The sequence below is a fragment of the Equus caballus genome, chromosome 1, assembly GCF_041296265.1.
Source record: "Equus caballus isolate H_3958 breed thoroughbred chromosome 1, TB-T2T, whole genome shotgun sequence".
In the NCBI taxonomy this organism is placed as follows: domain Eukaryota; kingdom Metazoa; phylum Chordata; class Mammalia; order Perissodactyla; family Equidae; genus Equus; species Equus caballus.
In genome coordinates, this window is record NC_091684.1 from 58,053,944 (window position 1) to 58,077,214 (window position 23,271).

The 23,271-nt window shown below is 39.6% G+C and overlaps 1 protein-coding gene and 1 long non-coding RNA gene across 7 annotated transcripts in view; one reads left to right on the plus strand and one right to left on the minus strand.

Annotated features, from left to right (window-relative positions):
- STOX1 (storkhead box 1) overlaps positions 1–19,184 on the plus strand; it is a 53,583-nt gene extending 34,399 nt beyond the window's left edge. For all 3 annotated transcript variants that reach the window (XM_023644105.2, XM_023644106.2, XM_023644104.2), the window contains 3 exons: positions 9,457–9,609; positions 11,090–13,448; positions 17,032–19,184. In XM_023644105.2, the coding sequence (XP_023499873.2) occupies positions 9,457–9,609; positions 11,090–13,448; positions 17,032–17,179 (2,660 nt within the window). In that variant the 3' untranslated portion in view covers positions 17,180–19,184. The remainder of the gene's footprint in view (positions 1–9,456; positions 9,610–11,089; positions 13,449–17,031) is intronic.
- LOC111774095 (uncharacterized) lies at positions 2,430–23,243 on the minus strand. Of its 4 annotated transcripts, none has more exons than XR_011422983.1 (5): positions 23,150–23,241; positions 22,529–22,881; positions 4,470–4,717; positions 3,708–4,042; positions 2,430–3,175 (listed from the first exon to the last, which is right to left on the minus strand). It is a non-coding gene; the product is annotated as an uncharacterized lncRNA (long non-coding RNA). The 4 variants fall into 4 exon arrangements; XR_011422986.1 differs by having other exon boundaries at positions 2,431–3,175; positions 3,708–4,028; positions 23,150–23,243; XR_011422991.1 differs by lacking the exon at positions 4,470–4,717 and having other exon boundaries at positions 3,708–4,028.
- Positions 23,244–23,271: the final 28 nt, after the last annotated feature.

Sequence of the window (23,271 nt, forward strand, 5' to 3'; positions counted from 1 at the left end):
ACTGTCACACCTCTGTTGGCCTGTGCTCCCCACACCCACCAGCCCTGGGGAAGATAACCTTGCTGGACAGGCCACTGTGCTGACACCAGCGCTCCCATTTATGACAGTGCAAAGTTTAGGCTTGCTTTAATTTTCCTAAAGCTTCCAGCTGATGCTCTGTAACTGGCAGATTTAGGAGTTCAGTGGCCCTGGTCGAAGATTTCTCTGCAGTCTCAGGGAGGGTTTGCTTGGTCTACCCCAGCTGCCTTCTCTAGGCCTGGTGAAAGGCAATCTTGCTGTATCCATATTTGTCATGAAGGTCCCTTTTACCATTTTGCAATGGGGCATGAGTATTCACGACTCATGAATTGGCCAGGAAATGTCTCTTTCAGCCGCTTTTCTTCGCTGATAGAAAACAGCCAGGATAGGGTATTATTCTAGAGGCCTTCCACTTGAGGCATATGGAGGAGGCCTTTGTGCCCTGACATAAGGAAACCACCCCTTTTCCTCAGAATTTTGATGAGGTCTTTGATTGCACCGGGTTATTGTTGAGCTATTGTCACCAACTCCAGGAGCAAAGCCACACTTTTCCAGGGTTCTGCTCCTATTGGCCAGGGGCCTTCTAGGCCACTGTCATTAGGCACCAGGGGGCCGGGATTGATTGCCTGGGTTATGTGAATTTATGTCCCTCACACAGGAGGCTGATTGTAGTCACATTTTAGGATCCCAAGCTATAAGGGGCCTGCCCTGGACTTTACTGAATGTCATCAGCTTTTTTTTTTCCTTCTGCTTTTTCTCCCTAAATCCCCCCAGTCCATAGTTGTATATTTTAGTTGTGGGTCCTTCTAGTTGTGGCGTGTGGGACACCGCCTCAGCATGGCTTGATGAGTAGTGCTATGTCCATGTCCAGGATCTGAACTGGTGAAACCCTGGGTCGCCAAAGCAGAGCACGCGAACTTAACCACTTGGCTGGGGAGCCGGCCCCTGTCATCAGCTTTTTTTTTTTTTTTTTTTTTTTTGAGGAAGATTAGCCCTGAGCTAACTACTGCCAGTCCTCCTCTTTTTGCTGAGAAAGACTGGCCCTGAGCTAACATCCATGCCCATCCTCCTCTACTTTATATGTGGGACGCCTACCACAGTATGGTTTTTTGCCAAGTGGTGCCATGTCTGCATGCGGGATCTGAACCGGTGAACCCTGTGCTGCCGAGAAGCAGAACATGCGAACATAACCGCTGTGCCACCAGGCTGGCCCTCATCAGCTTCTGATAGTTAAGAGCTTTACGTTTTCATTTGCTGGTTGGGTGTCTACATGCTACATACATTTGCCTTCCACTATTTTTTCCTCCCAAAAAGGTGGACTTTTAAAGAAAAATTGTTTTAAAACTCATCGTAATTTGCCTCATCATAGCTTGGAAATTAAAAAAAAATTATATACCAAAATATTTTTAACTTTGGAAACACAGCAAGGTATCAATAAATTAACAAAAATGTCCTTTGCGAAAAGGTGGCGTTAAATGTAGCAGGCCCAAATCTATATGGTTCTCCTTTGTTGGTATTTTTTGTGAAACCGGTCTTTCAGCCTAAACACTTTTCTCATTTCCCCAGCACCAAGAGTACAAGACTCTAAACAGAGAGCACATTGTTGTGAGCTGTTTACTCTGCCCCACAGCCTCTCCTAGCCTTCTCATCTCCGCTCCAGCTCAAGGGTCAGACAGAGGTCCACAGCAGGCTTGGACTTAAGGGTGCTCTTCCGTTACTCCATAGTGGTTGAGGATAAAGCCAAAAAGCTAGCCTTCTTTTATTGGGAAGTCTGGTTACATCTGTAAGTGGGATCTTTAACAGAGAAAGTTAATTTTTGTATTTTAACTATTCCAAAAACCCAAGAAATGCAGAAGTAACTGAAACAATCTGTGGCTGTAGCTTAAAAATGATTCCCCACTCTGTCACAAATGTTCCCATCAGGGTTTACTCTGCTTTTCTGCACAAAAATCTCCTGATGATTTACGCACCTGAAGACGTGTCTTAGCAACGGCTGTGAAGGAGACACGTTGAGAACCTTTCTCTAGGCTTTGTCTAGAGGAAGCTCCAAAGCAGAGGTTAAATGCAATTTAACATGTTCTCTAAAATGCAGCTGACATATAGTTGTATTACTTTTAAGGAGAAAAAAGGGCAATTTGTCTTTCTAGTTGATAGATTTGTTTACTCTTTTAAAATCACATCTCACACCGTGGTAGGAATTAATGAATAAAATTTCTAAGAATGTCTTTGGATCTGGAAGCAGTGTTAGGATTCTTTTTAAAAAGTTATTTGGAATTTTAAAAAAATGTAGGAAAAAAGTTGTTTCTCATACATTTCTGCTTGTTAACTAAAAGTAGTGCTTTCTGAAAATGTTTTTAACTTTTATTTTGAAATAATTATAGATATTGTTAACCTAAAAATAAAGAGCCAAATGAGAGGCAGAGAAGCATTTATTTTGGGATGAAAGAATTGCAGTTTAGGGAGCACAGATTCAGGTAGAAACCCAAATAGTGTCCTGATTACAGGAGAGGGGCTCAGGGTTTTTATGGGGAAAAGGGAGGAAGATGAAGTTGTATTAAAGAAAAGTCCACTGGTGCTAGATGAGTTAAGGCTAGATTTGTACTTTGTTGATTGGCCAGTGATTCAGTCATCAGCTAAAGTCCAATTTCATCAGTCCTCACAAACAAGATATTCTTGTCCTTATTGACTTCTTGGAATGTTGGTGGTTTGGTCCAGTTTGGAAGAAAACAAGATGTGCAAGACAATTCCTCTGAAATGGCTGCTCCAGCTCTGTTTTAATATGGCTCCACTCATGTCATCTTTCACATTTTTCCCTTTTGATCAATATCTTTCCAAAAGCATTGCTGATCAAATACTGGGAAGCATTGCTGATCAACTGTTGGAAAACATTGCTCGTCAGCCATCAAAGCATCACTGGTCCCTCATCTCCAGGAAGGTTCATTCCTGGTAGTCATGTCCCACCCGGGAGGGAACGTGGTTTCCTTAGGAGCTTTTAGAACATGGTTGAGCAACAAGAGCGCAGAGCGGAATAAAGCTCTCCTTTCAAGTCTTTTTAAGGATAAACATCTTCTGTCGTTCTGTGAAGTTTCATAAGCCTTAGTAATCATTTCAAAGTCCTGAGTGTCCATTATTCGAGTGGTGTTTTTATAACATCGAGCTATACAGAGGAGACAAAGTTTTACAATGAGAATTACTATAATAACAAATGAAATGCTAAGTCCGAATTGAAGAATGGACCTGAATCAAGCAGCTAAAGAGATGAGGGCAGCCAGCTAAAGAGATCAAAGAAAGACTGGATGTCAGTGGGCTCTGCATTTAACCATTTGGCTTGTGCCTGAATTCTGTTCTTACTCTAGCTTGCCAAAGGTGTTTACCCAAGCAAAACAAGAAGTATTTACAACAGTTACAAATGTTCTCTCTTAAGTCTCTGGAGGTTTGATTAGTTAGGTGAGAAGTTCTAGACACATAGCACAAGGAATTGGGGAGGAATGGTAGACAGATTGGTAATTAAATGCACTAAAGGATTCTCTAGATTCATGTACAGAATGAGGCTACTGATGACAAATTCAATAGTCAGAAAGATTTTCCCCTTTTTTAATAGATTGGGAGATGCCAATAAGAGTATTATCTTTCCAAGAAAGAGAGGGAGAAAATAAGGTGAGAAGCAACAGTGATTACAAAGTATAGACCTGGTCCAGCCATCTTGGGAAAGCTGTCTGCCTCTAATGTCGGCTGCTTTTCTTCCTCATCAATTAGATTTGGAGGTCTCCAGCATTTATACAGGAGCAGATCTCAGGTGGAGCCTTCATTAGCTGTGAGATGTGTCTCCAAGGTTCAATGCCTTCTAGTTCTGCAGGAGTGCCAGTGGTCAGGAGCACTTGGTAAAGTCCTTTCCTATGGGGCTCTAGGGCTGTCTTCCTCTGATGATGCTTCCAGAATACCCAGTCACTAGGCTCTAGACTGTGCCCAACAGGATCCTTCAAATTGGGATCCAGGAAAGCTTCTTTAACCTGTTGATGATAGGCTTGAGCATAAGACATTAGAGAGCTGGTTATACTAGCATAAGACAACAAGGAATCAGTAGAAGTTTGCATACCAATAGACATTGATCTGCAGGTGACTTATGAGTGAATTTATGTTTTCCAAAAGGGGGTACCGTGAACAGTCAATGAGAGTCCAGTCTACAGGTAGATAATGAAATCTCAAAGGCAGTTAGTGGAACTGGTGTCTAATATCTACAGAGGTGCAAACATAATTCTTCTCTCTACAGTTACCCTCATTTTTTTTTAACCAAAGATAATCACAGTAAAACTAATTTGTTTGTATTAAAACTTGGCCTGATTATTTATATAAATGAAAATAAGAATATTCACTCAGTTTCTGAATTCTGCAGGGATCAGGTAGGGAGAAAAAGTAAATGTTCCTTCTTTGTTCACAAAGGTATATCTTACCAAATTGTTGATAGCCTAAGAGAAAATATTACTTTAAGTTTGGAAAAACAAAACATTAGCATCCTCCTCAGTTCATGTAGTCCGACGTAATTAATATTTATTCTTGATCTTTTGTTAGCAGTTTTATGAAGCCATCAGTCTCTCTGTTAGAGTTCTGTAATTTCTTACCCAGTTCAGTTTTATGATCTGAAAGTTTATCAGAAACCTGTGTTCTGGAGTAAGTGTCACAGTCCTTTCCATGAATCTCCCTGAAGATGAAACATTTTTGCAAAGGGATCATTAAACCGTAACTATCCATAAATGACAAAAGACTTAACATTATAATGCAATTGACAAACTTGGTTATTTTTATGACATACACATTTTGTTTTTAAGATTTTATTTTTTTCCGCCTTTTTCTCCCCAAAGCCCCCCAGTACACAGTTGTATACTCTTAGTTGTGGGTCCTTCTAGCTGTGGCATGTGGGATGCCACCTCAGCATGGCCTGATGAGCGGTGCCACATCCGCGCCCAGGATCCGAACCGGCGAGACCCTGGGCCTTCGCGGCAGAGCGTGTGAACTTAACCACTCGGCCATGGGGCCGGCCCCTATGACATACACATTTTAAGATAGTAACTAGACTTATAAGTGATAATATTATACCAGGACATAGGAGAATTTTTAAAATTTCGTATAATTTCTAGAACATTGATATTAATAATATTCACCCACACAATATAACCCAAGAAGGTTTATCATCACTTATTTGACAAAGCTTCCCATGTAATTTAACATATCAGATAAGCCTAATTTGTTTAATATCCTTCTTTTTTTTTGAAAAGTTTTTTGATGAGGAACATTGGCCCTGAGCTAAACACGCCCAGGATCCAAACTGGTGAACCCCAGGCCACCGGAGTGGAGCACATGAACTTAACCGTTTGGCTGTGGGGCTGGCTCCTAATATCTTTCTTTTTATAAGGAGAGAGAACAAATCTTATGAGATGTTTCAGGGATCCTCTGAAAAATCCCAAAGTTAGCAAGAAGTCAAAAAGACTTTATTTAGAATCTGATTTTGGGAAGTTCATAAAAAATATCAAAATGTTTTAAAACACTTGGTCAAATAGGATCATAGTTCACTGTGAAACAATGTTTAGTTATCCTTTTAACCATGGTGAGAATTAAAGACTTTCAGGCAAATTCAGGAAGTTACATGGTTGTAAGAAAAAACTTAGCTCTTGTAATTAAAGATCTGATCAAAACAATACAGGAAATTATTTTGATAAAACATAATATCCCTCCATTTAGGTAGGCCACTCAAAGGTAAAGAAAAAACTTTCATAATCTCTTTATCAAGAGCAGACTAAAAGCCCAAGAAAACCTTACAATTTTAATAGAAAACCAAATTCTAATTTTGCTCCAGCTTACTTTTGATGTTAAAACTAGTTTACTTAATTAAATTTGTTCCTATCTTAGCCACAAAACTCTTTTCTCAGGGTTCCTCTTCCACAAACCTCCCATAACTTTCTTTTTTACATTCAGAATTTGTCCTTTCTTCTTTTCCACAACTTTTTACTTTAGAACAAATTTACTTTTTTAACAAAAATATTTCCATTTCTTTTGCCCCTCCTTTTTTTTTTTACTGAAAACACATTTTCTCATAGCGTAACTTTTTTTAACATAGTACAAGACATATTTACTAATAGATCTAAACATCTTTTAGTTTTTCTGTAATAAGAAGCCAATAGGGGCCAGCCCCGTGGCCAAGTGGTTAAGTTCATGCACTCCACTTCGGCGACCCAGGGTTTCCCCAGTTCAGATCCTGGGTGTGGACATGGCACTGCTCATCAGGCCACACTGAGGCGGCATCCCACATGGCACAACCAGAGGCACGCACAACTAGAGTATACAACTATGTACTGGGGGGCTTTGGGGAGAAGAAAAAGAAAAAGAAAAAAAAAGGAGATTGGCAATACAAGTTAGCTCAGGTGCCAGTCTTTAAAAAAAAAAAGCCAATAATGCTTAATATTTTATCTCATCTGGAAATGATCTAGGAATTTAGTGAATTTCCCATCATTTAATTTAACTTAGCAAAACTCTAAATTTCAAGTTGCCAAAACGTTTTGAAGTTATTTTTAAGTATACATACCACAAACCATAATTATTGCAATTAAAAATTTTTACTGCATTAACGTCTATATAATTCATTTGTTCTTGACAATCGTACTTAGATTATTTATGAAATTCTCATGGGACATTAAAGCAGTTCGCCATCGTCTTAGTTTTTCCTTGCTGGCAAATTCTGTAACAGATAACATGAGCTTGTTTGACTAACAACCCAGGTAGAATAAAAGTTGCATGTTTTCATTATATCCAATATTGATAACTTTGAAGATGTGACTATTTTAATAAAACTGACAAACTTAAATTAGCTTTAATATTGAATATTTTCCTGGATCACGTGATCCTGAAATTCATTTGCATTCGTTTCTTTTTTTTTTTTTTGTCTTGAGGAAGATTGTTGCTGAGCTAACATCTGTGGCAGTCTTCCTCTATTTGTGTATGTGGGATACCACCATGGCCTGGCTTGATGAGCGCTGCATAGGTCTGCACCTGGGACCCGAACTCGTGAACCCTGGGCCGCAGAAGCAGAGCATGTGAACTTAACCATTATGTCACTGGGCCAGCCCCTGGATTAATTTCTGTTATATATATATTTTTAAAAAATTTTTTTAAAGATTTTATTTTTTTCCTTTTTCTCCTCAAAGCCCCCCAGTACATAGTTGTATTTCTTCGTTGTGGGTCCTTCTCGTTGTGGCATGTGGGATGCTGCCTCAGCGTGGTTTGATGAGCAGTGCCATGTCCACGCCCAGGATTCGAACCAACGAAACACTGGGCCGCCTGCAGCAGAGTGCGGGAACTTAACCACTCGGCCACGGGGCTGGGCCCCTCAGTTATATTTTTGAGAGTATACTCAATTTATATAGTGCTTATTTGTTTTTAAGCCAATTAAGTAGAGCTCTCTACAAATTAAATTTGATAATACCATCCAGAGGTAGAAAAATATCACACATTTATAACATATGTATATATAGACACACGTACATAGAGACACCATAGCTATTGTTTTAAAATTGCTGTAAATCAGGTACAGTAATCCAAAGCTCACTAGTTATAAAAGTATAGTTGGATCCAAATTTTGTTTCTGGCAGATGGAATAAATTAAGATTACCTGTTTAGGTGGCTAAAACTTTTTTTTTTCCAACTAATATTTGTGGAGGAGACTTTAAAGATGCTCAATTTTGGGCAAGGGCACATCTATAGCCATTTGCCTCTCTGTCCCCCTTCAGTCTTGTGAATTGGGGTTGGTCTAAGTAAGAGTTTCTAGAGAGGCTACAGGCCTTTTGAGATAAATGTAGGAGGTGTTGGAATTGGTGAGAGGGAATGGGTAGAATCTGAATTGCTCTAGAGCTGCATTTCCAGTTTTGCAAATATTTGTAAGATAAGGACAGTTGCTCTCAATTCCTCAGAAATTGGGTTGTAGCTTAAATGACATCATAGGTTGATCTGCCTGTCCAACTACATCATCGCCAATTTGCTTCTCTCCCTCTGAGTATACAGTTTATTTTGGCCTAGGCAAGAAGGCCTATAAAAAATTCCTATCAGGTTCTGAATATCAGATTTTAATTTGGCCAATTTTTGACCATAGAGCTACAAAAAAATAAATCCTTCTAAATATCTTACCAGTTTTCAGCTGGGGTCAAACAGTAAATATTTCTGGCAATATTAAACAACTCTAAAATTTTTAATTTTAGTTTCCCCTTGGCTGTTTAAGCATTTTATCAGAAAAAAATCTCAAGAGTTTCATTAACTCTGGAAGGGGCCCATACGGAGACTTCCTCTGAAGGTAGATATGGGGGTGTCTGTAAAGTTGTTAACTTGATGGACTTTCCCCCCAGGAAGATTAGCCCTGAGCTAACATCTGCCAATCCTCCTTTTTTTGCTGAGGAAGACTGGCCCTGAGCTAACATCCATGCCCGTCTTCCTCTACTTTATATGTGGGATGCCTACCACAGCATGGCTTTTACCAAGCGGTGCCGTGTCTGCACCTGGGATCCAAACCTGTGCACCTCGGGTCCCTGAGAAGTGGAACATGCAAACTTAACCACTGCACCACTGGGCTACCCACTGGACTTTTATTTACAGTTATGTAGTCTTTTCTTTCAGGTACCTCTTATATTTTTAATTTTTCATGATGAAAATACTGGATTAGGAGTCAAAAGACTTATTTCTGTTACTTCATTTGCATTTAGACCTTGGGACAATTACTTGAGCTTTCTATGGCTTTTTTTTTTAAAGATGGCACCTGAGCTAATAACTGTTGCCAATCTTTTTTTTCCTGCTTTTTCTTCCCAAATCTCCCCAGTAGATAGTTGTATATTTTAGTTGTGGATCCTTCTAGTTGTGGTGTGTGAGATGCCACCTCAGCATGGCCTGACGAGTGGTGTTGTGTCCGCGCCCAGGATTTGAACTGGTGAAATCCTGTGCTGCCAAAGCGCAGTGCGCGAACTTAACCACTCGGTCACGGGGCCAGCCCCTCTATGGCTTTATATATTTTAAATAAAGAAATAATTCCATCCTTGCCTGTCTCTTATAGCTAATGTGAAAAAAATGCTTTGAAAGATGTTAATTGCCATACAAGCATTGTCTGACCTGAACTCTGAGAGCACTTTGTGCCTTTCATATGGAGACTTACTATCTCTTGCTTGTAAAGTAGTGACAAATACTACAAACTTCTTAAAAGTAGGGACCACAAGGTAAACCTTTTTCTTCCATAGTTTCTATCACTGTGCATGTCATGTTAACAGATTCTGAATAAAGACTGAGGAGAGAATAGCAATTCCACCTGCTATTCAGTCTTTATAACTATCCTCGATTCACTAATTCCAAATATTTTATACTACATCAAATTTATCACCTTTCCTGTTTTTTTTTTAATCTCCACTTTAGGTGATGTCTTTCCAGTGCAAATGAATCCAGTCGCTCAGTCTCAGTTTGTACCTCTGGCTGAAGTTCTTTGCTGTGTTATATCTGATATGAATGCCGCTCAGATTGTAGTAACGCAAGAATCACTGGTGGAGCATTTGATGAAACATTACCCAGGTAGAGTATTTGCTCTATTCATTGCATGTGTTTGGTTTCTGTTTACAAATTATCTTAAACATATAATAAACTGGGTGATATCCAATTTTTTTTCTATTATAGAACTATATATTAGAGCCATGCCAGGCAAAGGCCTACATCAACAAACTTGATAAGGGTATTTCTTTTACTTTCCATATGACCTTTTTAAAAATAATACTTATGGCAATAAATAAATCAGACTCTGTAGAAGGGGGTGCAAAGCCAAAAAGGAAATGTTCGTCTTCTCCCCCCGCCTCCTATTCTTCATTGCCACTTCCCCGAGATGACACCTTCTGTTGTTTATAGCTTCTTATGTATACTTTCATAAATTGTATTTGAGTATATGTATCCTTTTTTATAACATAAGTTAGATCATTCTATACATTCTCTCCACCTTTCCCTTTTTAACTTAAAAACATATTGGAGGGGCCGGCCTGGTGGCGCAGTGGTTAAGTGCACACGTTCCACTTCGGCATGCACATTCCACTTTGGTGGCCTGAGGTTCACCTGTTCAGATCCCAAGTGTGGACATGGCACTACTTGGCAATCCATGCTGTGGCAGGTGTCCCACATATAAAGTAGAGGAAGATGGGCACAAATGTTTGCTCAGGGCCAGTCTTCCTCAGCAAAAAAAAAAAAGAGAGAGAGAGAGAGAGGATTGGCAGCAGATAAGCTCAGGGCTAATCTTCCTCAAAAAAAATCCACAACATATTGGAGATCTTTCCACATTAGCATATGTTGATCTCATTCTGCATGAATGTAGAACAGTATTTTTTATTTTTCCCATCATAACACAAATATATTTATTGTAGAAAAATCCAGGAAATATAGAAAAGTAACCACTTACAGTACCACCACCCAAAGGAAACCTATGTTAACATATTGATGTATTTTTTTCCAGTGTTATATAAAACATTTTTAACATTATTTTCACAATACCAATATAATTTTGAATCCTGCTATTTGGAAAAGCGAATTTCTTTTAAAATTATTTGTTACTGTCTCAGTTTGAAAAACCACTGTAATCCACATGTTGGGTAGTTTGCCCTCACCCAAGCAGATTGGTTTCATTTTCTCTATAGATTCCTGTTAAGACTTAAGCTGTGAGACTGGTTTTCAAAAACTCCCATGGTTTGCTGTCAAGAATGCTTTCCTTAGTCAAAATTTAAATTTATAATGGGGTTGTATAACTTTGTGTTTGTATTTGAGTGAACTCAGATTTTTTTCCTGTACTGAAACATTAACCTAGCCATGTGTTTTGTGTGGACAAATTATATTCCTATTATTCAATTAAATTATGATTATTAATGCTTCTTTGGCATTGTAATTATAAATATTGTGTTACAGTTAGCTCTGTGTTCATCAAACAAATGTGTGGTCATTTCTGAGTTACTGATTTCACTCATTAACATGTTTCTTATTCAAAATCTGTCAGTTTTAAAATTTTTATTTGTTTTAGGCATTGCAGTTCCATCTCAAGATATTCTCCATACCACTCTGGGGATTCTGATTAAAGAAAGGAAGATTTATCACACTGGAGAAGGATACTTCATAGTTACTCCTCATACTTACTTCATCACAAATACAACCCCCCAGGAAAATAAGAGAGTCCTGTCAGATAAAAGTCATCCGACGCCAACTTGTATTACATATCTGGTGAGCATGGAGAGCTGTGCAGAGTTAGCCAAAGAAAATGTTGCTTCCGTGTCCCATTGTCAGTCTTGCCGGTGTTTCCCTGAAGTGTGCACTCTAGAAGTACAGGAACCACCAGCTGCTGCAGAAGTGACTAGAAAAGGCCAGAAAGGTCTTGGGGAATCCAAATCTTTGGTACAGAGTCGAGTGGTTTCACTGTCTGAGGAGAATCACGTCTGTGAGAGAACCAAACCTTTACCATACACAAAAGACAGAGAAAAAGGCAAGAAGTTTGGCTTTAGCCTCTTCTGGCGCAGTATATCCAGAAAGGAGAAGTCCAGAACAGAGCACAGCAGTTTCTCTGCCCAGTTCCCACCAGAAGAATGGCCTGTCCGTGATGAAGATAATTTGGACAATATCCCTCGAGACATCGAACATGAGATAATCAAACGAATTAATCCTGTTCTGACTGTTGACAACTTAATCAGACATACCGTCCTAATGCAAAAATATGAAGAAAAGAAAAAATATAATAGTCAGGGCACTTCCACTGATATACTGACAGTCAAACATAAATATCCTTCAAAAGAGGGAGTTAAGAAGAGGCAGGGCCGGTCTGCAAAGCCTCAAAGGCGGGGCCATTCTCATAGGGATAGACACAAAGGCAGGAGTCAGGGAAGTGAGCCTCAGCCAGGAAGCATTAGGCTGGAGAAAGGCCCCACGCTCCTCCCTACACAGTCCACCCCCAGAATTAAGAGCCCAAATGAAGCAGGAGTTCAGAAACCACTTGGTGAGAATCCTTCAGTGCTAGGTTCCCATTTGATTTACAAAAAGCGAATCAGTAATCCTTTCCAGGGTTTGTCTCACCGAGGGAGCTCAGTTACCAAAGGGCACACCATTCGGAAGACCAGTGATCTGAAACCCAGTCAGGTTGGACTGAAGGGGGAGCCTTTCCAAAGGTCAGGGTCTTTAGATTCCTCGAGAATCTTGGAAAGTGAAGCCAAACAGCTGTGTGCTGAACAATGTAGTGATAAACTGAGGGCAGAATCCATTTATGTGAATAATTCTACTGTCAAATCTATCAGTGATGACTTTCAGGATTGCCTCTTAAATTACTCTCAGTGTGGTGTTTTGCAAAATGATAGTAAATGCTGTTCCTTTAGGGAAAGCATGTCGAGATATGATGTGTATGGTGGAGAAAATGAGGTAAACCCTAAAGTTTTAAGAAAAAATTATTCTCACTTTAACACATTAGAGGAGATAAAAGAAACAGAACATGTCCTGCCGTCACAAGGTTCCTCCTCTTTAGACCAAGCATCCTCTGCTTGTAGATTAATTGATAAAACAATGCATCAGTTCCAAAATCTTGGTCTTTTGGATTACCCAGTTGGTGTGAACCATTTGAGACACCCTGAGAGACAAGACACAGACTCAGAAGAAACACTAGTGAGAAAGGCATTTGTCCCGAAAGCAGAGACTGTGAGCCTAGAAAATGAATGGCCCTCTGATGATGACCAGGCCTTGTATCAGAATGAAGTGGAAGATGATGATGGTGCCTGCAGTTCATTATATCTAGATGAGGATGACTTTTCTGAAAATGATGACTTATGTCAAATACTGCCTGGCCACATTCAGTATTCCTTTCCAGGGAGAAGCAAGTGGAATCATTTAGGAAAACAAAAGGTGACTGACCGATCTCTGACTGAGTACAACAGCAAAATACATAGGTTTGAGCCTCAGGTACTTAAGGGAAATGAATGTTACAAACCCACTGGATTGCTCACTGACCCAGGTGAGAGCCAAAAAGCTGATCTCTCTGCTGAAGGCTGTGGCCTCAATTCAGGGACCCGGTCCAGTTTTAACTATGGTGAGGAACCTAGTGTTGCTAAATGTGGACAGGCCTCAGCATCTGCTAATGGAAGTATATTTGATTACTATAGCACAAGGAAGGCCACTTCTGAAGCTGAAACCCTGCAAGATTCTGTTGGTGACAAAGGAAAGAAACCAACTAGTTGGAGTCAGAGTGCTCAGAATCAGGAAGTGAGCAAACAGTTCACACAGAAGTTAGAACTTTTCAACACTTCACGTATGCCAGTGTTGGCTCAGGATACCCAGCATGAACATAGTCACTTGGAAGGAACAGAAAATCATAGCATGGCAGGAGATAGTGGAATAGATTCTCCACGGTAAGTGCATACAAAAGTGTTTGATTAGCCACTACCCCATAGGAATTATTGAAATTAAGGGTATAGTGAGTTACCTAGAGGGAGGCCCCTGAATAAACTTTTTATGAGACAATTCTGCCAGCCTTTACTGAATAAATTGTATAAAGTTACAGTGAAATCTCTTATATAATAGGGTAGAGTTTATTTTTAATGTGAACCAAAGTTTGCACCACTTACTACTAAGCCTTAATAGGAAAGAACTGCTGTAAACCAAGCACTTCCTGAACTGAGCGTTGGAGGAGTTCCCGTAGATTCCTGATTCTGCACAGGTTGAGAAGAGATATGGCTACTTTCCACTAATATTTTCCATACCAATTTGTTTAAATAACATTGTTCAGATTATAAAAGTAATATGATCATAATGGAACATTTGAGAAGTACTAAAAAGTATTTTTAAAAACACCTATAATTACCCTACCATCTAGATATTTTTTAAAAATCCTTTTTTTTGGTATATTTACAACACTTCAGTCTGAACATATTGATCTATATATTTTGTCTATTGGGCTTAGACTGTAGTTACAATTAACAGTATATCATGAACATTCCTCTCATGTTATTAAATAGTTTTCTAAACGGTCATCTTGAAGTTTGGCATATATCTTTATTAGTTTTTTTATTATATAAAATTATTGTGTACTTCCTTTTGAAAAAGTAAAGTAATACCAAAAAGTAAAAAGTAAAACTGGAAGTCTTTATTCCCTAACCTTTTCTTTTTTTTTTTAAGATTTTTCCTTTTTCGCCCCAAAGCCCCCCAGTGGTGCGTAGTTGTGTATTTTCTTTTTTTTTTTTTTAGTTGTGGGTCCTCCTAGTTATGGCATGTGGGATGCTGCCTCAGCATGGCCTGATGAGCAGTGCCATGTCCGCACCCAGGATTCGAACTGGCAAAACCCTGGGCCACTGAAGTGGAGTGCGTGAACTTAACCACTCAGCCATGGGGCCGGTTCCTCCCTAACCTTTTCCATTCCCATTCCATAGAGGTGACCTAAACATTGTTAACAGTTATGGTTTGGTATATAACCTTTCAGAATTTTTCTGTGCATTTATAAATATAATAGTCATTTTTTTTGTGTGTAAGGAAGATTGGCCCTGAGCTAATATCTGTGCCAATCTTCCTCCGTTTTGCATGTGGGACACCACTATAGCATGGCCTGACGAGTGGTGTATGGGTCCATGTCCAGGATCCGAACCTGCGAACCCTGGGCTGCTGAAGCAGAGTGTGCGAACTTAATCACTATGCTACCGGGCGGCCCTGAATGTAATTATTTTTTAACAACTCATACAGAGCTGTGGCTTTCCTTTTTCGCCTAACTTATGGATATCCTGCAATCAATACATATAGATCCTTCTTTTTCTGTTGTTGTTGGGGAACATTTGCCCTGAGCTAACATCTGTTGCCCATCTTCCTTGTTTTTTTGTTTTTAAAGATTGACACCTGAGCTGACATCTGTTGCTAATCTTTTTTTCCTTTTATTCTCCCCAAAGCCCCCCAGCACGTAGTTGTATCTTCTAGTTGTAGGTCCCCTGGTTGTGCTATGTGGGACGTCTCATGAGTGGTGCCATGTCCTTGCCCAGGATCTGAACCAGTAAAAGCCCATGATGCAGAAGCGGAGCATACAAATTGAACCACTCGGTCATGGGCTGGCCCCTCAATCTTCCTCTTTTTGCTTGAGGAAGATTTGCCCTGTAGCTCATTCTTTTTAATGGCTGCCTAGTATTCTAGTCTGTATATAATAACGTATATAACCAGTATTTTCCTTCCTTTGACATTTAGATTTCCCAATTTTTTGCTATAATAAATCAATCTCCAGTGATTTTTTTTTTTCCATATAAATGTTTTCAGACATTTCTGCTTGTTTATAACTTAAGCTAAATTTCTGGAAGTCTGCATTTTTAAAACATATCTTTACTTCTTTATTGGGGAACAGATCTTTTCTGCTTAAAACAATAGTTTAATTCATATTAAGTCTTTGAAGTATCAAAACATGTTGTCTCCAAAGTAAACAATGGTGGTGTAACCCAACGAGCCATGGATTCCCTTTCTTTCTGTCTGGCAAGATCAAAAACAAAAACATGGGCTGGCCCTGTGGCCCAGTGGTTGAGTTCTCGTGCTCCACTTCAGCAGGGTTCCGCTGGTTCAGATCCCGGGCGCGGACATGGCACCGCTCGTTAGGCCATGCTGAGGTGGCATCCCGCATGCCACAACTACAAGGACCCACAACTAAAATATACAACTATGTACTGGGGGGACTTGGGGAGAAAAAAAGCGGAAAAAAAAGATTGACAACAGTTGTTAGCTCAGGTGCCAATCTTTAAAAAAAAAAAAAAACCCAAATCAGATGAGGGAAATTACTCCTTGACATGCAATTGAGAATTTAAATTTGCAAAATCTTGAGAAATTTAATTTCTCAACAATTGCTTATAATTTGGTTTTCTTGAAAGACTTATAACTATAATCCTTAAAGACAAGTAGAGGAAAAGGGAGGGAAGATAGCAGTTGAATATCAGTTATGTGCCATAATTGTTATAAAGATTAGGGGGACAGAGATGAACAAGATGTTGTTGCTACCTCTAGGAGGCTTACAATTGAATGTAGTTGAGGAGACGAATAAACAATAAACAGACAGATTAAACTCAAGAACAAAGCATAGACGCTTCATAACTGCGAAAGAGATGTAGAGTTGAGTGATGGGCTGTGTGTGGGAAGACTTATTGGAGGACACATTTTTGAGACATAGCTTAATGTAATGGACAAGTGATGGAAAGGAGGTAAGGTGAGAAAAGAGGAATGTCAAAAGCAAAATGCCGGGGCCGGCCTGTGGTGCAGCGGTTAAGTGTGCATGTTCCGCTTTGGCGGCCCCAGGTTCACCAGTTTGGATCCTGGGTGTGGATGTGGCACTGCTTGTTGGGCCATGCTGTGGTAGGCGTCCCACGTGTAAAGTGGAGGAAGATGGGCATGGATGTTAGCTCAGGGCCAGTCTGCCTCAGCAGAGAGAGGCGGATTTGCAATGGATGTTGGCTCAGGGCTAATGTTCCTCAAAAAAAAAAAAAAGAAAAGTGCCCAAACAGTTTCATGACCTGGCTGAAGCAAGACAGATGTTAAATAAGGGCCTAACATAGCTTACAGCTCCTACGAAAGGAACATAGTGAACAATATGAAAAATATAGTTGTCTTTTCCCTTCTGTATGACTTCTCGAAAAAGGAATAAATTACACAAGATACTGGTCTCTTCAGTTGTATAGAAGAGTTTTTCAGAGAACTTATTGTTTCTGACTAGATTGTACTTGATAGTGCATCTGAGAACAGATGTTCAGAAAATATGAACTTCTTGGAAAGCAGCTGGCAAATAATTGAGGTGCTATTGAGAAGCTTTTAAAATGTAAAGAGCACTTTAGATTTTTAAAGGTTAAGGTATTTGATCAGTCCACCTTAGTGTTAGTAAATGTTATATTGCTTCAAAGTAACAAATGAAGGTATAATGCCTTGATTAGAAATCCAGGCCCCTTCTGAAGAAAATAATTTTATTATTTTTAATATCTTTAGGACACAGAGTCTGGCATCTAATAATTCACTCATTTTGGATGAACTAAAAAGAAGACAGAATTTTCTGCAGAACTTTGAAGGCACAAAGAACAGTCAAACACTCACATCCAATCCCTTACTACAACTAACTCCAGTCATAAATGTTTAATTCTTATTTTCCTTTTAGAAGCTTTTGTTTTGTAAAAATGTACAGCTTTAATTAGGATGTTTTAGTCAATTGAGTATATAAGAATTCTCTAAAGCCAAGCATATATGCTATTAATCTCATTTCATATTTTGTTCTAGTTACTGGCTTTTTTCCTTTTTTGAGATTTTAAAGCTTTTTTTTTTTTAACCTTATCTTACTAGGAATTTATTGGGAGTATGTAGATTGTATGCAATTAAAAAAATGGAATCCTTGGTCCTTCTCCAATTAAATGTAACTAACTCGAATTTTCAGACATTCATTAGTTTCTCAAATTCGTAGGATGTTAATTTACTACCCATTAGTGAATTTCTCTACCCACACTAATGCTGAGTTCTTATGTTAGGTGGATCTCACACAAAAATCCAGAAAATAGTTTTCTAGGGTTACATAGATACTTTGTTTGCAACTAAAGTCTTTTATCATTATCAGAAAGAATTTATGTAGATGTGTTAGGTACTTTGCAACAAGAATTCCTTCCATCCAATCATGGCTGCCAAGGATCTTCTCTGCGACCAGCTTGAACATGAACAAATGGCTCCACATTGTGACTGACTAACAATGTCCAAAATACCTGTGGCAGTAGGCATCTGGCTCTACTGTTTCTCTGGTTCCTCCTCACATTTGAGGCTCTCTCTATAGCATGGCAGTGAGAAGTCAGGATGTTCTCAGAGGGTGGAGATCGAAGGGAAGCAGAATGGCTTGTGAGTGAAAGGGAGGTTCTGAATTAGAGATTTAGAGAAAAGATGGAAGATGGCCGATAGACAGTTCATCTACGTTTGATCCGTTTCCGCTCATGATAAGGTCTACATAGCTTTGCCAGAGTTTTTTCTAGCAGGGCTTTTCAGACCAAATAGTGGAATAGGCAGTTGTCTTGGTTTGGGGAACGTGGAAAAGTCAAAACTGGTTTTGGCAAGTTGGGTTGATGCTAATGCTGACTATGGTTGAAGGGATGTTTCTTCTAAGAGGTTTCTAAGGATTCTCAAGGCCTTAAATCTCAAGGATGATTGAATAATTGGAGAGTGCCTCTTTCCAACTCTCACCAAACTGATAACAGTGAAGGCCAGAATGAAGCTCAGCGCAGTGGAGAGCTGCCTCCAGGCCCTAAGGGTGTGCATAGGTGGGGAGGTCACATTCACTGCTCTGTTTTGCAGTGGTTGTACCACTCTCTCTTGTTAGTTTTCAGTAGCCCTGATAACCTACCATGGCATTCCAAGAAGATTAGTTGTGATCATAAGGACATTCAAAATCCTAGGTAAAGTACCAAGAAGGGTAATCTTCAGAGAAAAGTCTTGTAGGGGAGGCATTGTTTTAGGGGGTCTTACAGCTAGGAATCAGCATCAGTGAATGGAAGTTAGGACAAAGATATGAAGAACTTCGCATTAGACAAAACCATCTGTAGATGAAATAGACATGTTTGTAAAGAAATGAATTTCCCATTATTTAGGGCATTCAAGCAGAGGCTTGCTGATCCCTTGATGGGTATGTTGCAGAGGTTATTTCCAGTAATTAACAGAGGGGCTGAACTAGTTGATTTTGAAGATTCCTTCCGACTGTAAGGTTTTGTGCTTATAAGATTCAGTGAGAGTTATATGTTAAATATATCTCAATAAAAAAAAATTCAGTGAGGGTCCTGTGAAATACTGAACTCATGCAAGATTCCTGAGTATTGCTTCCAGTTCTCCATTTCTGCACCTATCCTTGCCAATCCTTGGAAAAAGAAGCACCAGCAACTCTGTTCTATCTTTGATTTTGGACCTGGACAAGTTTCTTAGTAGAGTGAGGAATCCAAAGGTTTTTGTGGTTCTAGCCACATCTAGGGACCAAATGAAATCCATCTAATTTTGCCACTGGATGCATTATGACACTCTCTAAATGTATTAAGCCTATTATGAAACCAATAAACTTCCCTTCTACAAAACACAGCATATGACCACAGATATTAAAGATGGGTATATGTGTTATTAAATTGTTGTTTGGAGATTATTCTCTAAGTGATTTGCATTTTTTCCCAAAATTAATTTTTGTGTGTGGAAACTTTAGTTCTTGATTTCTCCATTGTAGTCTGTTCTTTAATGAGAAAACTGTTCTGTGGAGGCAGCATGATGACCTGAGCTTAGGAGTCAGACAGGTTTGAATCCCAATTCCAAGTCTTGGTAGCTGTGTAATGGAGAAAGTTACTAAACTACTCTGATTCAGTTTTCTTATCTGTAAAAGGGAGATAGCAATGACATCTACCTTACAGGATTGTTGTAAGATTTGAGGATAATCTATCAAAAGTGCCCAATGCAAAAGGCACTAATATTGCTATAAATGTATGTGTGTATATTTTTATATATTTGTATATTCACAAAACTTGCCTGATAGGTAATACAATATAGGCCTACTATACAGGTCCCCTCTTTTTGCCAGGTTGTCTGGAATTCCTTCATTTAGAGATTCAGTCCTTTATGTTAAGATTATGGACAGTATTGGCAATCAAGATCCAAATATGCCTAGGGGAGGTATTATGCCTTTGGCTAACAAATTTGCAGTTACTACCTTATGCTATAAATAGGAATAAAATATGTAAAGCATGGGCTTATTGTAGCCATTCATGCTATGTGAGATCTGATTCATCCTCTTTCATATGTGATCTTAGACTCCTCAGAATGCTCAGAGAATAGCTGGGTTCTGCAAACTATTTTCACTATTTCAAAAATCCTCATAGAAATTGTTCATTTCCTTTGCCTAACTCTCTGCTAACTAAAATGTCAAGTTTCTTTTGCAGTGGCTGAAATTACACCAGCTCAATAATGAAAAACTATCACATGCTGTATGACATTGTTAAGCTGCATCTGTGTCTTATTCACAGAAGAATGACCATGAATCAATTATTACTAAATGCAATTTAGCACAAAAAAGGTTTCAAAATGTCAGATCCATGAGAAACAAACAATGGAAAAACCCATGGTAGTGAAAAGATTGGGAGCAATTGTGTTTTGAGAATCCATCCTACAAGCTTCCTGAGAAGGCTTGTGAGGATGGGGAAGACAGCCTAGTGCCTAAAGGGAGTGGGGAAGAGAGACGTAAGAGTCACGAAACAAGAATAGGTGTATCAAAAACAAACTCATGATTATCCTGTGGGCCTCTACAGAGTTTTCTCCCATTTTTAGGCCCTTAGAAGCATGTTCCCTTTTTAGCAGTAGCAGATACCATTTCTTGGGTAATGGTGCCCTCTTCTGGGATAACTGATGTGAACTACTCCCTTCCATCACTTGATTCAAAACATCTACAAAGCAATTGACTAAAGAAACAGACCTCCCTCCAAAGGTTAGACATTTAAAAAGCTTTTCCAAATAATTTGAATTAGGAGCTAGATACATACATAAGTATACATGTGCTAAATGTGTTCAAAGGTGTCTCTTAGCTCTAACACTGTCAAAACCTGGAGCTAAAGGTAGAAATGTAAGCACCTTTGTACATTATCTCTGTAGTACTGTTATATCAATTGATCCTCCCAATTTCCCTGCACTTTCAGCAGGGAAGGCATTTTTGTTCCCACTTTAATAACAAAAACCAGGTTTTAGAATTGGGTTGACCAAGGTCATGTGTCTAGCAATGGCAGAAACATCCCTCCTGTTCCCTCTTTCATTTTCTCCTTACTTCCTAGTATTCTCAACACTCATTCTCTGCCTCTAATGTCTCTTGATCAATTTATAGCAGCCCCTTAAACTATTGCCATGTCATAACAGTTTAAAATAATGGTTCATTGGGCCAGTCTGGTGGCGCAAGGGTTAAGTGCACACGTTCCACATAGGCGGCCCAGGGTTCGGCGGTTCGGATCCTGGGTGTGGACATGGCACCGCTTGGCAAGCCATGCTGTGGTAGGGTAGGTGTCCCACATATAAAGGGGAGGAAGATGGGCAGGGACGTTAGCTCAGGGCCAGCCTTCCTCAGCAAAAAGAGGAGGATTGGCGGCAGATGTTAGCTCAGGGCTAATCTTCCTCAAAAAATAAAATAGGGCTGGCCTGGTGGTGCAGCGGTTAAGTGCGCACGTTCCGCTTCAGCGGCCCGGGGTTCGCTGGTTCAGATCCTGGGTGTGGACATGGCACTGCTTGGCATGCCATGCTGTGGTAGGCGTCCCACATATAAAGTAGAGGAAGATGGGCATGGCTGTTAGCTCAGGGCCAGTCGTCCTCACTGGAAAGAGGAGGATTGGCAGCAGTTAGCTCAGGGCTAATCTTCCTCTAAAATAAAATAAAATAATGGTTCAATTCCTCTTGTAATATAAGATTGACATAAAGAGGCAAAATGATGGCTCTTTTTGCCTACTTTCTAACTATGGAGTAAAAATTAAAATCTAGCACTGTAGATTTGAGAATGACGAGAGAGAGGCAAGTTTATAGTCATCTTGTTTTTATGTCTTAAGGTCATAAAGTTTAATGAACTGAAGCCAAAGGCAAGGGAAATCTTTATAGAACCTTGGAACAGAGCCTCATCTAGGCACCCAAACTCTTAAATTTTGAGAAAGAAATTGTATCAGTGCCTCTGGTAAGATGTGTGGGAAATCAAGATGTTCTAATAAGATGATATTTTGAGTTACTTGTACATTTTAATTATTCATGCTACCCCTTCATGTTTCCCCCAATAAATTTCATCAATAAATCTCTTGAGATTTATAGAGGGAAAAATATGAAAAAAATTCTCCATTCCCTCATCCCCATTCCCAAGTTTTCTAGTTCATACCCATTGAGAACACACATGTAGTAGTACCCACATTTTTTTCAGCTAAGCTCCAGCTTGATCAAGTTACTTATGATTAGCTTTAATTTACACACAGTTGCTCTTTCCACCTGACATAGCAGCCAGAGATTTGAGTCAATGAATTTGGGGCTTAGAAAAGCAAGGTTTGTAGAATGTCTCTGTCACAAGAGGTCATTCTGTAAAACACTATATATTCATTAGCCTCTTGCAACGGGAGAATCGAACAGTCTAATCCTTTCCTTTTTCAGACCTGCTGTATGACCTCCAATATAAAAATGCCAAAAATAGAAGCTTGAGGAGCTAAAACTTTACTTAATCTATGTTTGATCTTCAACCACAACATATTAATATCTTTTCCTATTATTATCCCAATTTTGTGTGTGTGATATTCTTAGCCACATCCACTCCCGTGTTCTATGCACATCATACTGTTGTAGTGCTACGAAGACTTTACAATGGCAGACTTGGGGTGGGTGTGAGGGCGTGGGGCAAAAAGATTTAGAAAAGCACCGATCTAGAGACGCATAGCTATTCTTATAATCGAGAGAGAGAGATGCATTTTCCCACCTTCGCTAGCTGAACACTCCTTTTGTTCACAGTATTGGATCCATATGGTAGCGTTTAGATAAACATATAGCCCTTGACTTCAGGCCAAGCCATCCTTATGCAGAAGGCCTGCTGCAATCACATATTGGACATTTGTGGTTTCAGCTATTCAGGACCAATCCTCAAACTCAACCCCATGTAGCAAGTAGTAATTTTGCCAAGACACAAGTTTGATGCTCTGGTTACAAGGCTGGTGTGCTAGACATTGTCAAGTGGTGGTGAAGTGCCCCTGCACCTACATCTCAGTTTGGTTTCTTGCTGTCCACTCAAGAATAGCTGGGTTGAAGAGATCTTGACGAGATAAAGAACGGCTTCTGAAAAGAAAGCCAACCAGCTGGCAGCAGTCATGTAAGAGAGTATATGCTAAGAAATTAACCCTTTGTATTATCAAAAGCTTTCCACTTTTGTATAAGGTGGTAATTTAGGGGCAGTTAATCACCATCAGTAAAGTAAAATCCTTTTCTAGGGGTTTAGTTTCCTCTAATGTCCAATGGGGAGTGTGGGAAGGACCCAAAATGAACCAAGGACCAAATTCATGATTAAAACGTAAGACTTGAGGGTTTGTCCACTCCCGGCCTTTACCTCAAGCCCACCTGGCCCACTCCAGACCCCACGAACCCCCTTCCCACAACTCAAGCCTCCGGCCTCGCGCGAAGCCGTTAGACGTTAACGCTTCACCTCGCAGTGGGCGGGGCCGAGGCCTG